The sequence below is a fragment of the Typopeltis vanoorti genome, chromosome 1, assembly GCF_054136105.1.
Source record: "Typopeltis vanoorti isolate ZY-2024b chromosome 1, IOZ_Tvanoo_1.0, whole genome shotgun sequence".
NCBI classification, from domain to species: Eukaryota; Metazoa; Arthropoda; class Arachnida; order Uropygi; family Thelyphonidae; genus Typopeltis; species Typopeltis vanoorti.
Window position 1 is genome coordinate 34,220,820 of NC_143549.1, and position 16,746 is coordinate 34,237,565.

Sequence of the window (16,746 nt, forward strand, 5' to 3'; positions counted from 1 at the left end):
AGAGAGAAGCTATATCAAGCAAAACTTGGTCTGTGTTTGAATTGTAAGTCAGCAGTTAGAATTGAAGGAAGTACATGGGGTGGTTTAATGTTAAATCTGGTGTCAGGCAAGGATGTACGTTATCCCCTCTGTTATTCATCATCTATATGGATCACATTATGAAAGAAAGTGGTATTAAAACTGATATCAAAATTGAAGGTGTTAATCTCAGCTCTTTGCTTTATGTGGATGATGTTATACTTCTGAATAAATCTACTACAAGTCTGCAAGATTCCCTGACTAAATTGAATAACTGTTGTAATAAATTTGATATGAAAATCGGCAATTAAAAGAGAAAGACGATGAAAATGGGCTGAAAAATTGAAAATATCAACTGCATTGTGAATGGAGAACTTATAGAACAAGTAAACCATTTCTGCTACTTAGGCACGATTTTTAGTGAAGATGTCTATTTCCATATTTAACTTATCAACAAAGCTGGAAGGAAGTCAACCGAATAAATTTAAATGGAATAAGACAGAATTAGCTGTATACAAGACAGTGTTTAAACCAATTTTAACTTATGGATCTGAGAGCTGGGTTAGAAGTCAAACACACACTTGACCAAAGCCCAGAGACCGCAGAAATGAGAGTCCTTAGAAAGATTAGGGGCACAAAGAGATGACATCAATGTCAATATCATATTAAAAACAAGGATATTAGGAAAGAACTTCATATTGTCAACTTCCAGGAATGCATTAGCAGAGGTAATCTCGGGTGATATGGTCACTTAAACAGAAGACGAGAGGAAAAGATTAGCAAAACAAGTGTTTTCCGGTTTTGTCAAGAAAAAGACCCCAGAGTGAAGACAGATATAGGTGGATTGTTACAGTTAGAAGACAGCAATATAAGAGCTGATAATATTGGAGTCTTGACATTTAACAGGCTGATTTCGAGGAAAATTGTAAATAGGAAGTTAGTAATGATGTAAATTTTTCATGATATATATACCATCAAGGGGTGTACAGCAGGAATTTGATGGCGATGATTTAGCTAATTTGACTATTACTGAGTAGCCTTAATATTCAACACAAAATACGAGGCTAATCTTCTCGAATGGCAGGCAGTCTCAAGTAGAGTGATGTTGGCAAATAAGAGAATGGGAAACTGGACAATGAGACTTATTTGTGCCTATGGTCCCACAGAAGGTTCTGCTAAGGTAAAAGTGGAAGAATTTTTTCAGGCTTTAGAGAGAAAGCAACTGACAATGAAAAAGGAAAAGTTGGTCCTTACTGTGGATCTAAATAGCAGAGGAGGAAATGATTGTCAGATATACAAAAATATTTTGAAAAAATTTGGAGTAAAGAGCAAAGCTAATAATAATGGCAAATACCTGTTGGATTTCTGCTCAGGACATGGACTGGTTATTACTATAGTTCGCCCACTGATTAGAAGTCCCTCGACACTTCTGCGCATCTCAGAAAAAGGAGAACCCATTCCGATAATAGGGTAATCAGTCCGTATTGTGGGATGAGTTGTTTATTATTACCGGTCGGAAAATTAACTTCTCTTTTATGATTATTGTAGTTAACTATGTTGCTTGTATAACAGTTGGAAAATTTACCTATAAAGCATGTAATTTTGCGTGCTGGCGACCAATTCAGACATCCTTCATTTCTTTCTCCCCTTCAGCATGAATCGACTATTCTTGAAAGACGCGAAGCAGGGACCTACAAACGGTGGACGAACTATAACACCCCATCTTCCAACATAAAAATATGCACAAATTCACATGGAGAGAAGAGGCAAGGAATAAGAAAAGTCTCATTGACTATGTTATTGTGGATAATGATGTTTTCTTCCTGGTGCAGGACACCAGAGTGTATAGAGGATTTGAAATTGGAAGTGATCACTATTTAGTCTTGAGCAGGATAAAATTGAATTTCATATTGAAAAGAATAACATGTAAGGAAGTTATAAAGCAAATAAAAGTTGAGCAGCTCTCAGATGTGAACTGTAGACTAAAATACACAAAGATTCTTGAAGAAAAAATGAGTTTGAAAACAGGAACCAAACCTTGGAGATTCAGTCTCAGTCCTTGAAGACAACTCTGATTGATTCAGCCAGAGAGGCATGTGGTGAGGTTGTCTGCAAGGATAGAAAAATCAGAACTCCATGGTGGACACAGGAAGTTAAAGAGACAGTGAAGGAAAAGAAGAAAGCATATCAAAAGTTTCTGTCAAATAAGTAAGCTTGTGCTCTTAGAGAATACAGAGACAAATGTAAGAAAGCTAAACACTGCGTAAAACTAGCTAAACAAAAGTCATGGGAGAACTTTGGAAAGAACATAGAAAATAAATATCAAGAAGGTGGCAAAATATTCTGGAGGTTGTTGAAGAAGCTTAGAAATGGAGGAAAGAGTTCTATAAAAGGAGTTAAAGATGATAAAGTTGACATGAAAACAGAAGAAAAAGATATCCTTGAAGTATGGAGTAATTACTTCGAAAAATTGCTAAATGAAACAAGTAGTGATCACACAGTGCTAAAAAAAACACTCAACAAGCATATAGTCAGGAATACATATCCATCCTTGAAGTAGAAAAAGCCATCAAATGCTTGACATGTGGAAAGGCAGCAGGAGTAGATGATATTCGGCCAGAAATGCTGAAGTATTATTATTATTATTCCTGATGCCTACAACTGTCTCAACCACTACACCGAACCTCTACTACGAATCATCTCCATCAGTGCCATCAACCCCCACAACTGGTATTCTATATCTGTAAATTGCGTATGTTCTGAAGGGTCGATTTTTCTGTATGCTGGATAAAAACCCTGCTACCTCTGTGTGAGATCGGCTAACTCACTTTCGATTGAAAATCGTCCAGATAAAGATTCCTCCCGTATGGTGGTATAAAAGTCTTAACAGTGGCTGCACTGCATAGTTCAGAAGACCTGGACCGAGGGACGAATTCCTGATGATTGGAGTAGAGCTCTCATAGTACCCATATATAAAAAGGGAAATAAAACTGAATGTCAGAATTACAGAGGTATTTTCCTACTGAGCATTTCTGCTAAGATCTATGCCAGTATTCTTGAGAAATGGTTGAGAAGAATTGTGGAAGAAAAGCTTGGTGAAGAACAAGCTGGATTCAGGCCATATAGAGGCAGTCGGGATCAGATCTTTACGACAAATAGTTGAGAAATCATGGGAATATAACAATGATCTGTATTTAAGTCGATCTGGAAAAGGCATAGAAGCTATTCAAAACGCTACAGTTGTATGGTGTTTATGGCATTATATCAAGCAATACTTAGTCTTTATTTGAGTTGTAAGTCAGCAGTTAGAATTGAAGGATGTACATTATCCCCTCTGTTATTCATTATCTATATGGATCACATTATGAAGGAAAGTGGTATTAAACATGATATCAAAATTGGTGATGTTAATGTCACTGCTTTGCTTTATACGGACGATGTTATACTTCTGAATAAATCCTATTCAAGTCTGCAAGATTTTCTGACTAAATTGAATAACTGTTGAAATAGATTATGGTATGAAGGTCAGCAATAAAAAGACAAAGACGATGAAAATAGGAAGAATCGTTGAAAATGTCAACTGTGTTTTGAACGGAGAACCTGTGAAACAAGGAAGACATTTCAGCTACTTAGGCACGATTTTTAATGAAGATGGTAAATTAAATATAGAAATATAGACAACAGAATCAGCAAATCTGGTATGGTGGGAAGTCGAGTGAATAAATTCATATGGAATAAGAGAGAAATTAGTTGGAACACTAAATTAGCTGTATACAAGACAGTGTTCAAACCACTTTTAACTTATGGGTCTGAGAGCTGGTTCAGAAGTAAAACACTTGATCAAAGTCTAAAGACCACAGATATGAGAGTCCTGAGAAAGATTAGAGGCATGAAGAGATGGCATCAATTGCAATATTATATTAAAAACGAGGATATTAGGAAAGAACTTGACATTGTCAGCATCCAGGAATGCGTTAGCAGAGCTAATCTCAGGTGGTATGTCCCTTAAATAGAATGGGTAAGGAAAGATTAGCAAAACGAATATTCTCTGCCAGGTTGGCAGGAAAACGACCAAAGGAACACCAAGATATAGGTAGATTGATACGGTGCAGAGTGCATTAGATGATAGAAATATAAGATTTGATAATGTTGGAGTTTACACATAACAGAATGATTTGGATGAAAATTGTAGATAGGAAGTTAGTAATGATGTAAATTTTTCATGTAGTACTATCATGTCCTATTCACCCTTTGAGGGTACATGGCAGGAATTTGATGACTATTACTGAACAACTTGTAGTAAACAGATTTCAACTTCAGTGGGTATTTTGCTGTCTATATTTATAGTTGAGATAGCAAAATACCTATTGAAGTATTGTGGTATTTATTCTGTTGTGGTTATCATTCTTAGTAGGCTTTGTTATGCAAGTTACTGGATAAAATTTAAATGAATAACAGTTCACTAATTAAAAGAAACACACTTATTAACCACAGTGAAAATTATTTAATTGTAAATATTTCATCCTAAGTATCTTAGGACATCATCAGTACAGTAATTTTAAACAATAATAGGAATAACATACAGTTAGGGCGCATGATTACAATAGAATCGCATTAAATGCATAACGTGCTACAGTAGTTTAAAAAAAAAAAAAAAAAATTTAACACAATTTTGTATGACAATTTCCCATACTTTAGGAATAGTAAGAACGTCGTTGCGGTTTAAGTTTGGTCTGTGTAGTAGGGCTTCAGAACTTTCTTTGTATAAAGGTTCATGTTTATATAAAGATCTATGTAAAAGTTTAGACTTTTCCCAATGGATCCTATGGTTTGGATTTTCAATTCCTTGTTGAGAGGCCAGATTTTTGCAGTTTAAAAAGACGAATGTGGTCTTGATGTTCCGAGATGCGTTTCTGAACAAACCTACCTGTCTGTCCAAAGTAAGATAATTTGCATGAGCATGGAATCTCATAAACACCAGGCAACATCAAAGGTGAGAGTTTGTCCTTAGGAGAAGGTAACAAGTTGTAAATTTGGTTGATAGGTTTGTAAGTAGTGGCAAAATTGTATTTCTTCATAATTTTAGAAAGACGTTCGGAGATGCTTTTAATGTAAGGTATGGTTGTGTGGAGAAGTGACTACTGATGGTTTTTTGAGTTGTTTTAGGATGGCTGTATTTTTGATTACTTCTAATTCCTGGTTTAAAGATTCTTCAGAGGAGCAGAATTTGTATGCTCTGGAAACTAGTGATTTAATAATGCCAGATTTCTGAGATGGATGATGAGCAGAAGAATTGTGAATGTAGCAACCCGAGAATGTAGGCTTGCGAAAGACAGACGTGGCGATGGAACCGTCTTCTTTTCTTTGGATGTGTAAATCCAAAAAGGAGATACCCTGTGGAGATTCTTTTTCTAACGTAAAGTTGATGCTATGATGAAGGTTAATTTTATCTAGAAACAGTTGTAATTCATGTTCGGGATGAATTCGAACATGAATTACAACTGTTTTCAAAACAACTCAAAAAATCAGTAGTCACTTCTCCGCACATCAAACCAGACAGGAAGAAGTCCATAGAATTCCCATACCTTACATTAGAGGCATCTCCGAATGTCTTTCTAAAATTATGAAGAAATACAATTTTGCCACTACTTACAAACCTATCAACCAAATTTACAACTTGTTACCTTCTCCTAAGGACAAACTCTCCCCTTTGATGTTGCCTGGTGTTTATGAGATTCCATGCTCATGCAAATTATCTTACTTTGGACAGACAGGTAGGTCTGTTCAGAAACGCATCTCGGAACATCACGACCACATTCGTCTTTTTAAACCCCAAAAATCTGGCCTCTCTCAACACGGAATTGAAAATCCAAACCATAGGATCCATTGGGAAAAGTCTAAACTTTTACATAGATCTTTATATAAACATGAACCTTTATACAAAGAAAGTTCTGAAGCCCTACTACACAGACCAAACTTAAACCGCAACGACATTCTTACTATTCCTAAAGTATGGGAAATTGTCATACAAAATTGTGTTAAATGTTTTTTGTACTATTGTAGCACATTTAATGAGATTCTATTCTAATCATGTGCCCTAACTGTATGTTATTCCTATTATTGTTTAAAACTACTGTACTGATGATGTCCTTAAGATACTTAGGATGAAATACTTACAATTAAATAATTTTCACTGTGGTTAATACGTGGGTTTCTTTTAAGTATGATCGCACCACAGGTTTTGTTATTAAAAAAAAAAACAGTTCATTTATGATCTGTGGGAAGTAGCAGACTGGACAGAATTTATTGTTTTTTTTTTTTCCTTCACTTCCTTGGTTTTTCAAAATTTGTTGAGTCCTGTTTGTTAGTATTGTCTTCTACTCTTTTGACCGTGTGTGGACAGAGTTATGTGTTCGTCGAACATGTTGTTTATTATTTTAAACGGTATAATAGAACACAGAAACTAAGTAAATAATTAATTTATTAACTTGATGCTGATATTTCGCTGATGTTATAACCAGCATCTTCAGAGCACAAAAACACTGTTTGTCACAATACACGAGACTAAAACAACATGGTGTACTTAAACAAAATTGTAGCAGCAACACAAAGACTAGTCCTGATTTTGGTGCCCTCTATCTGAAAAAAAAAGCTATCATATATTACTAGAGTCCTAGAAAAGTGCTAGTTTTTTCTTAATATGACTGTCTCCCAGATCTTCGGCAAGTTAATACAGCCATATTTGTTGAGATTTGGAGTGTGTTTTAGGGCTTCTGTTGCCTCTAAGAACAATCTCTCTGATTTATACGGGTTTCTGTGTAGTACTTTTGTGTTTTTCCAGTTGATCCTGTGTGCAGGGGTATCCAGTGCATGGTCTACAGACCATGCACTGAATACCCCTGCACACAGGATCAACTTTATTTGCAGTTTGCATTTTTTTGATTGCACACAGGATCAGCTTTATTTGCAGTTTGTTACACTTTGAATGGTCTGGGCTCCAGAAAAACAAAGGATAACATTCTCTATTGCTTGCTACACATTACATGTAATTATACAGAAATATCCTTTCCTTTAATGTGGGTTTAAAATGTATGCCACAACACATCTCATTTACATAGCCCCTAATGTATTTTCTTGGTTGGAAAATACCACTTAACAGATTTATCTGGAACAAAATCCTGCAGTCATGTATCATTAAGTCATTCAGGTTGGAGGGATTTATTAATGACCTCAGTTTCCCTTTTATTAGATTTATAGTATCCCATTTATACAATGACAATTTCAAGCAGTTTTGAAAGGAATGGAACCTGACCTCGTTACTCATTCTTTCAAAAAAAGGTCATGTTTAAATGTTTCCTTAAAACTTGCACTGGGTTTTCAAATGTTTACTCATGATCAATTTCCTGATATGTATCTCTAAGGGGTGTTCAGGTTACTATACCAGCACTACATGATTAAGTTTACATTATTATTATTAATCTATCAACAATTTTCTTTCAAATAAATCTATTACTTGTGAGCACTCTATTGCCATGTCTAACATTCCATACTTTTGACTGAATCATTCCATCTAGACCTTGGTCTCCTCTAGGTCTCTCCTGCCATCTTGGCATCAAACATCTGTGTTCCTAACCGTCACCCATTCTATTTAAGTACCTGTATACCACCTTAGATTCTTGAATGCTAATAATGTCAAGTTCCTTTCTAATATCTTCATTTTTTATTTTTTAAATGATTCTGCCAGTGATGCCATAAATTCACTCCTTTAATTTTTCTCAGAACCCTCATCTGTGGTCTCTAGTTTTTGACCAAGCACTCTTTTTAACCTAACTCAGATCTATAATTAAAAACTGGTTTAGACACTTTTATATAGTGCAAATTTGGTGTTTTGACTAATTGCTCTCTTATTTCATATGAATTTATTCATCTGGCTACCTACCATACCAGCTTTACTTATTCTATTGTGTATTTCCATATATAACCTGCTAATCTTCACTAAAAACTACATCTAAATAGCTGAAATATTTTACTTGTTCTATATGATCTCCATTCAGAATGCAGCTGAAGTTTTATATGCTCCTGCCTATTTTTATAGTTTTGATCTTTTTATTTCTGATTTTCATAACAAATTTTCAAATTTGTTACAACTGTTCAATTTAGTTAGTGAATCTTGGAGACCTTAACTAGATGTGTTTAGGAGTACATCATCTGCATAAAGCGGAGAGCTAAGTTTAACATCTCCAATTCTAATATCGGATTTGATGCCACTTTCTTTCATAATGTGCATCCTTGCCTTCTTGATTTTACATCAAACCATCTCCTGTATTTCCTTCAAATTTGAACTTCTGACTGACAACTTAAATATAGACTATGTATAGGTCTATATAATGTTCCATTCACCCCATATAACTGCAGTGTTTTGAAAATATTTACCTGGGCGTGTATCCCTTTTCCGGATCTACAAAACTTAAGTATAGATCCTTGTCATATTCCTATGATTTCTTAAATGTTTCTCTTAAAGTGAAAATCTGATCTTGACAACCTCTATTTGGCCTGAACCCAGCTTGTTGAAGTTTCTCTTCCACAATCTTTCCCAATCTCTTTAGTATGCTTGCATAAATCTTACCTGGAACATTTAGTAGAGAAATTCCTCTAATTCGCATTGTTTTATTCTCTTTTTTTTTTTTATTTATTTATTTTTTTAAATATAAATGGGTACTATGAGAGCTTTACTCCGATCATTGGGATTTCAACCTTCTGCCAAGGTGCCCTGAATTATGCAGTGTTGCAACCATGAATATCATCTACTCCAGCTGCCTTTTTGACATTTCAAGTTTTTGATGGCTTTTTCTACTTGAAATACAGATATGTATCCCTCTTTGCATTTCTCTTGAAAATTTTCTAATATGGTTCTATCACTACTTGGTTCATTTAAGTCTTTCAAAGTAATTACTCTAGGCATCTAGGATATTCTTATCTTCAGTTTTCATGTCACCTTTATTATCTTTGATCCTTTTACAGTACTCTTTCCTCCATTTCTGATATTTATTTTCTGTATTCTTACCAAAGTCTTCCCATGACTTTTGTTTAGTTCATTTTACACATACAACTTAGCTCTTACATTTTTCTCTGTATTCTTTTAGGGCATGACTTATTTGCTACAAACCTTTGGCATAGTTTCTTCTTTAACTTGTGTCCACCATGGCGTTCTTATTTTTCTAGCCTTGCAGACAACTTCACCAGCTGAATACCTCCCTAGCTGGATTAATGTCTTCTTCAGACTTTGCCATTGAGATGCCAAGGTTTGGTTCTTGTTTTCAATTTTCTTTTTTTTTTTTTCTTCAGTGTTTGTATAATTGAGTCTATAATTTACTTGTAAAAGCTGCTCAAGTTTAATTCTTTTTAAAACTTTCTTACATACTGTTCATTTCAATATGATATCCATTTTTATTCTGCTTAGTACTAAGTAATGGTCACTTCCAATTTCAAATCCTCTTATATTCTGAATATCAGTATCAACAATGATGTTATCAATGAGGCTTTTCTTATTTCTTGTCCTCTCTTCATGTGAACTTGTGCACATCTTTATGTTAAACATGGTGTTAGCAAAGACTAGTCTATGTCCTGACAAGTCCAGTAAATATTTACCATTATTATTAGCTTTGCCCTTTTCTTCAAATTTTCTCATTGTTCTTTTGTCTGGAGGGATTCATTTCCTACTCTGTCGTTCATATCTCCAACAAGGACCCTTTTTTCCCCATTTTCTTTGTCAGCTGTCTGTTCTAATGAGTCCAAAAAGAAATTCCTCCTTCCTTGGAAGAACCTTTTGTGGGACCATAGGCACAAATAAATTTCATTATCCATGTCTCCGTTTTGAAGTTTATCCATATAACTAGTTGAAAGCTATCATTACTTCTTCCTTTCCTTGATCATTATTGCCGGAAAATAACATCTATACTTATTTATTTAGTAAGATCTCAGTAATGCCAATTATGTCTGCATGGTAATTTTCCAATTCTTTTGCAAGTTCAATTTCCTTTCCATTAATACTTTTAACATTAATGGTTCCTATCTTCAGTTCTCAAGTTGAGTTTATTTTTCTTCAAGTTGTTGAGTTGGAACTTGTTTACTCAGTTTTAATTTCTTCTTTCCAAAAATCTTCCAGGTGCTCAGATCAGGTAAATGCATCAAATACTGAGACAGCTTTGGCCATTTCCAATTCATTTTCACTTAATATTTTTTATCAGGTATGTTCATTATCCCTTCATATATTAGTTGTTTATTTGTTTTTTTTTTTTTCATTGAATATTTGAATAGCTCTGTATGTATTATCTAGAAATTTTCTCTCAAAAAGCTGTGGAGCTTCTCATTTCTTTAAGGACAGTTAAGGTACTGTCCATATCTTTTGACTAATTAGTATGATTTCCTTTTGAGAAATTGATAGTTTGAATAAAGCTTAAAAAAAAAACCGTGAAAGAATGGATTATTCATCCAAAGCAATATCTTCATTAACAAGCCTTTTGATCATTCCTTTTCCTTTGCTTATTCCATTTAAGTGTATTACAACTGCAGAATAGTTAACAAGTAGGCATTACTTCATGGTTTTTGTTTACAGCTTCTACTTTTCCCAATTCTTTCGATTTGTTTGAATTCTGGAGAGGTGTGATTTTTTTACTACTGTTTCGATGACAAAGAAATTTTTATAAAAATTAAAACAGCCATATTCAAATTACATGCAATACAATTGCCACTTGCTCATTTTTCCTTAGCATGTTTCTTGTTCCAGTGCCTACTAATTACTAGTCTTTTATGACAAGAATAACTTATTTCTTTCACTTTTTCCATAATTTCCTCTTCAATGTACTCTGGTTGTTGAATTTTGAAGAGGAAATTATGGAAACAAATGCCTCTTTCAGTTTTTTTTATCCATGTAGCTTATATAAAGAACAAGATTCTCATTTGAAATATCTATAGAGGCATCTAAAAGAAGACTTCCCCACCCCTGCAGCTTTTCTTAACTCATTCTTGTTTAATCATCAGCAAAATCTATATCATGCTTATTTAGCTGTCAAGCTTTTGAAACAAGTAAATGGTTTATTGAATTTAGCTATAAAATAGACTGCATTTAAAAAGGCACTTAAAGTGTGATTTCTGACCAAGTCTATAACAGCATTTTTTGTAAGAATTCAATGCTTCCACTTTGAGAGATCCTCAAACTCTATAGTGATCTTGAGTTGCTGTCAATGGCCTCAAGATATTTTTTTCATATGAGAAAATGCAATTTTGTCTTGGAAAGCACATCTGAGTGTTTTTACCATTCTGGTCCCTGCATTTTACCTTTAGTTTTGCATTATTTCACAGAAAAAATCTTAAGTGTAGTTTGTGTGAATTTATATTGTTGCATTAAATCTTCCGGAGTCACTCAAGGAAAGAAATCTGAGTCCTTTTATGACATATTTAGTGTTGCACCGTGTTATAACTATTTTAATTTCCCGACATTTTAACCTTCATATTAAGGTCATCATCTGGAGTATATACAAGGACAAGCTGAGTTACATTTCACGCGATATGCTAAAGAAACAATGATTTGATCACCGGTTATTCTACAGGTATGGCCTCTAGTGAAAAAAAATGCAGATAAAATTAATTATTTAGAAATTCTATTTAAGATAACATAAGAGAAACATTCTTTCATATAGTTTTCTTAGAGTTAAAATGATGTTCTATTTTTAACATGACAATTGTTATATTAGATTGAAGATTCTGGATTATCTACAGTCCTGTTTATAGTTAACTCTTAGGCAGAAAGGTTCTGTGGGTAAGAATCTCACAGACTTCTTTAAATTTGCATTCATACCATGTTTTGGTGTGATGTAAAGAACTAATGCTTTTCCAGTCAATTCTATGTGAAGTGTTCAGGGCATGATCAGAAAGGCCAGCTTCACCATAGTTATTATATTTAATGTCGTTTATGTTCCTTTCGTCTGATAGGAATTGTGCATCCTGTTTTCCCTATATATGGTAGATTACAGGTGCAGTAAATACAGTATACTCCAGGGTGGGCCAGCAGAGGGAGTGGGTCTTTGGATGAGTTGAGTAAGCTTTTTAATTTTGCAGGAGGTTTAAAGGTGGCTTTGAGGGGTTGTATTTCTGTAGTATTCTGTTTATTTTATCTGGTGTTCCTTTAATGTAAGAAATAGTTATAGTTTTATTGTAGTCTGGTTTATCTTTGTTTTTTATTGAGGTCTTGTAGAGAATTTTGTTAGTGTTTTGGCTGTAACCGTTTTTTTAGAAAAGTATTGCTGATAACTTTAAATTCGTCTTTCAGCACTTGTTCATTGGAGCAGATCTTTAGAATCCTGTTTTTTTAGAGTATTAATGACACCTAGTTTTTGTGTTGGGTGGTGTGGTGGTAGGAGTTTGTGTATATATTGGCCAGTATGTGTCGGTTTCTGGTAAACAGTGAAGGAAAGACTACCAGAAGGAAGAGGTGTGACAGTTGTATCTAGAAATGGAAGTGTGTGCTATTTTTCGATCTCAATTGTGAACTGTTTGTGTTGTTTTGTTTAGGTGGCTAAGGAAAGTGTCTGGCGGCCATGGGGCCAGATCGCAAAAACATCGTCAGCATATCTAAGCCAGACTTTGTGTTTTAAAGGAGAGGGATATAGAGCATGTTGCTCAAAATGTTCCAGATAAAAGTTAGCAATTGGGGGGGGGGGGGGGAGGTATTGGTGAGCCAATGGCTGTGCCTTCTTTTTACAGGTAGAAAGTGTTTTGCCATACAAAATAACCAGAATGTAATATATGTGCAAAGAGTGTCATGAACACAAAAACTAGGTGTCATTAATACATTAAAAAAACAGGGCTCTGAAGATCAAGTGCACTGAAAGACAAATTTAAAGTTTCAGCAATACATTTTCTAAAAAATGGTTACAGCCAAAACACTATTAACAAAATTCTCTACAAGACCTCAATAAAAAATAAAAATGTTGGGAAATTAAAATAGTTATTTATAACACAGTTGTAGAGTCCATAATTTCTAAAATGAATTAACAATTGCACAACTCCACAGGCATTTTACAGAAAATCTCTCCTGTCTGCAAATCTATCATATTGAAGTTTAAGCTCATTCACACTCTTGGTGTTCACAACGTCCACATATTCATTACAAAAGATTTGCACAATGCTGATGGATCGAATTAAATGGATTTGGAGTTAAATGTCTGGATAGTTTTATTCAGAGTATGGAAGTGGTAAAGTGAGGAAAACTAAAGCAATTAGGACAGATGCGGATATGTATGTGAAATCATCCATCAAGCAAATGTGTGTGTGAATGAACAAAAAATGCAGAATCTGGTCTTATAAACAACTATCAAATGGGATAGTCAATTCAGATTAAGGAGCATCTACTGTTTCTTTCTCTATACTAATGCTAGAAACACCAGGAATAAATTTTTGGCATTGATTAGTGCAACCTTGTTAATTAGTGAGACTTGGCTAACAGAAGATGACATAGTTACAGGGATAGAATGTGTTAGTTAATATTTTCAGGGAGGGTTGAGTAGACCGGTCACTCTGGTGTGAGATCAAGGCCAATAGGATAAAATATAAAATTGTTTGCTACTATAAGCCAGAGGGTGCTAGGGATTGATGTGGAAGATAAACATCAGATTAGTATATTGAGTGCAAGTTGACAATTATTATGGTGGGGGGCTTCAACTTCAGAGATAGATTGGAAGGAGGAAAGATCACATGGCAGGAAGGAAATGGAATTTATGCACTTACTGAGAGATAATTGCATGAAGCAGAATGTGACTGAGGAGACTCAGGGTTATGAGAGTGTTGGATCTTGTCATAGTGTCAGAAGGTCTGTCCATAGCTAAGTTGGCTGCATTTCTTTCAGTGGGGGGGGGGGAGTGATCATGAACTGCAGCCCTATAGCAAAACATGGGCTGGGTGACATTAGACAGTTTGGTTGAGGCATTGTTTGCAAACTTAATTCAAAAATTTTTTGTTGCTAAGTATACCTCATGAGATTTAATTCACGCTCATTCAAATGGCACTTGCGTGCCCACACACACACATAAAAAATCTTGTAAATAAGTTTGTTATAGTGATTCTCTTGAGGCGAAGTGTCCCTGTGAAGTTAAAGACACTTTCATAGTGAAATAGGCAGATATATTTCATTATTCTTAATGTATATAAGTATTGACAGGATCATGAATTTGCATATGTGAAAATCTGTTTCATACTGGAACTGGTTTTGCCTTCATTCACTCTGCTTGCCATTTCCATTACTTGTTCAAATATTACTTCATATAGTTCATTTTTAAGAAATGGAAAGAAGTTGTTACCACTTGAAGTTTATTAAATGCAATTAAATATTTCAATGATGTAAAACTCTTCTTTTCTAAGTTCATTTTGTCAGAGCAGAGTATATTAGCAAAAAGTTGGTTTGCTCCTGTTTCTCTCACTCCTTACTAGTCCTGTTCTATTGTCTGAGATTATCCTGAATACATATTGTTCTGTATGACCTGTTTGGTTTTCAGCATATTTTCACCTTTAAAAAAATTCAGATAAAAATTACATCTAAGAATTCTTCTTTACCAATGCTTTCAACTTATTTTACATATTAAACATAACTTTGAATTGACTTAAATTTTCATTGTATTTTAAAGCACTTTTTTTGTATAATGTGGTGATAACTTCATAATGTTCGAATATTATAACTGATATGTTACTTGATAACATGATTGCATTTTTGTGAGTGTCTCTTGGCTTCGAACTAGTCATCACATGTAGATCTGATCAAAATATGGATGTGGTGTAGAATGTAATGCATGCTGAAATAACATGGGTAAGGAGGTATAAGATGGTTTATTCTGCAGCCATTGATTATTTATATTCAAGTTTCTGATTTTGAAATGTTATAATGCATTAACTTTCAGACATACATCACATTATTTTTGTTTTAGGTACTGCATTGCTAGGTAAAGAAAGTGCAATGGCCTGTACAGTAGCTGTGGAAGAAGTAATTACTGATCATTATAATGATCAGATACGACAACTTATGTCAGATCCCGAAGCTAATAAAGAGTTGCTGGATGTGCTTACTAAATTTCGTGATGATGAGCAGCACCATCATGACACAGGAATTGAACATGATGCAGTTAAAGCACCCTTCTATAAAACAATGTCTGAAATCATTAAAACTGGATGTCGTGGAGCAATATGGATTGCAGAAAAAATTTAGCATCTGTAAAACATCCTTTTATCACACTGGAAACCAGGAGTGCAGATAATTTCTAGCTGGTAGTTCATTTGGTTGTCTTGCATGCATCTTCACAAATGTTAATGTATTTCAGTTTGTGGAAAGTTTTACATAACATATTAAAACCGGAGGTTTTAGCCCATGATTATCCACATGAAGTTTGCAACAAGCATTTAAAAATTTCAGTAATTTTATTTATTTTTGTAAAAATTCCTATAAGAGAAATTTTGGTATTGGGAAAAAAAAAGCCATTCCTTGGCCATTTTGTTCTTTGCAGAAGTCATGTGCATATTACATGAGGCTTTTTTCATGAATTGCAGCATTTGATCAGTTTTATAGAATAGTTCACCTTGTTTAAAGTGTTTTTAAAAAAATCCGTTGCTGATAATGCTACTTTGAATTTGTTTTGATGTACAGAATCTTTAGAAATGCACATCTCTATAAAATAAGCCTACAATATTTAAGATTCCAGTAATGTTAATTTCAACTTCAAATAGTGTTTCTTTTGAATCTAATAATTACTTATTGATTTATTCTGAATATTTGTAAATTGCTTTTAAAATACCTCAATTATGTAACTTTCCACAAAACCTGTAAAAGGGAGAAGGAGGGGGCAAAAAAAAGAAGAAAAAAACACCATTAAACTTGAAATGCAAGGTATTCTGTCCTGTTTATTTCACCTGCTTAACATTCTGAGTGCTTCAAATATTATAGTTTTATAAACTATCAACAAACAATATACTATAATCAACTCTCACTATGTCAATTTTACTGACAAACACTACCAGTGTTCCAGCTGAATAACAGTGCTCTTTTAAACAAAACTTACTATAGCAAAACATCCACTATTACAATTGACAGGCTGGCAATACTGGATAGAGAGCTGGACAATAAAGCACTTGCTCTTTATTCAGTAGGTTGTCAATTGTTTTGCTTTCTTGAAGATGAATTTCATCCCTGAGTTAGATACCGCCTCCATGAATTGGCTTGATAAAGCTCCTTTAGTCCCTAGAGTGTTAAGTTTCTTCACTACATAAAAAATCATGGGGGGGGGGGGCTTTTCCCCGTTACTAATTTTATAGATTTGTATTTTTTTTTTTTTTTTCAAGTGCGAGGAGAGTTACTGATAAGGTTTTTTTTAACAACTTGCTATAATAAGTCATCTGTATGTGATGGACAGTTTTTCTTTTATGCTTTAAGAAAAGCAAGTTCAGTTACTAAATTTATTATATTATTAGGCATACTACCAAGAGATGATCCATTTAGGATAGAAAATAACTGCACGAATTATCAAATTTGATATTGATATATATCAGTAACTATATCCACATGTTCTAAGGAACTGGTTTGTGAAAGGAAACTTATTGATCTTGCAGCTGGGTTAGAAAGTGGAGGCTGCAGAGAGTTCTGAGAAAGATTGGGACAATGTGAACCAGGGGTAGTATCATTAAAAATGT

General features: G+C 34.1%; 1 protein-coding gene across 1 annotated transcript in view; it reads left to right on the forward strand.

Moving 5' to 3' along the window:
* Coq7 (ubiquinone biosynthesis protein COQ7, mitochondrial) overlaps positions 1–15,949 on the forward strand; it is a 45,575-nt gene extending 29,626 nt beyond the window's left edge. The window contains exon 3 of the mRNA XM_090397177.1: positions 14,994–15,949. Within this exon, the coding sequence (XP_090253303.1) occupies positions 14,994–15,271 (278 nt within the window). The 3' untranslated portion in view covers positions 15,272–15,949. The remainder of the gene's footprint in view (positions 1–14,993) is intronic.
* Positions 15,950–16,746: the final 797 nt, after the last annotated feature.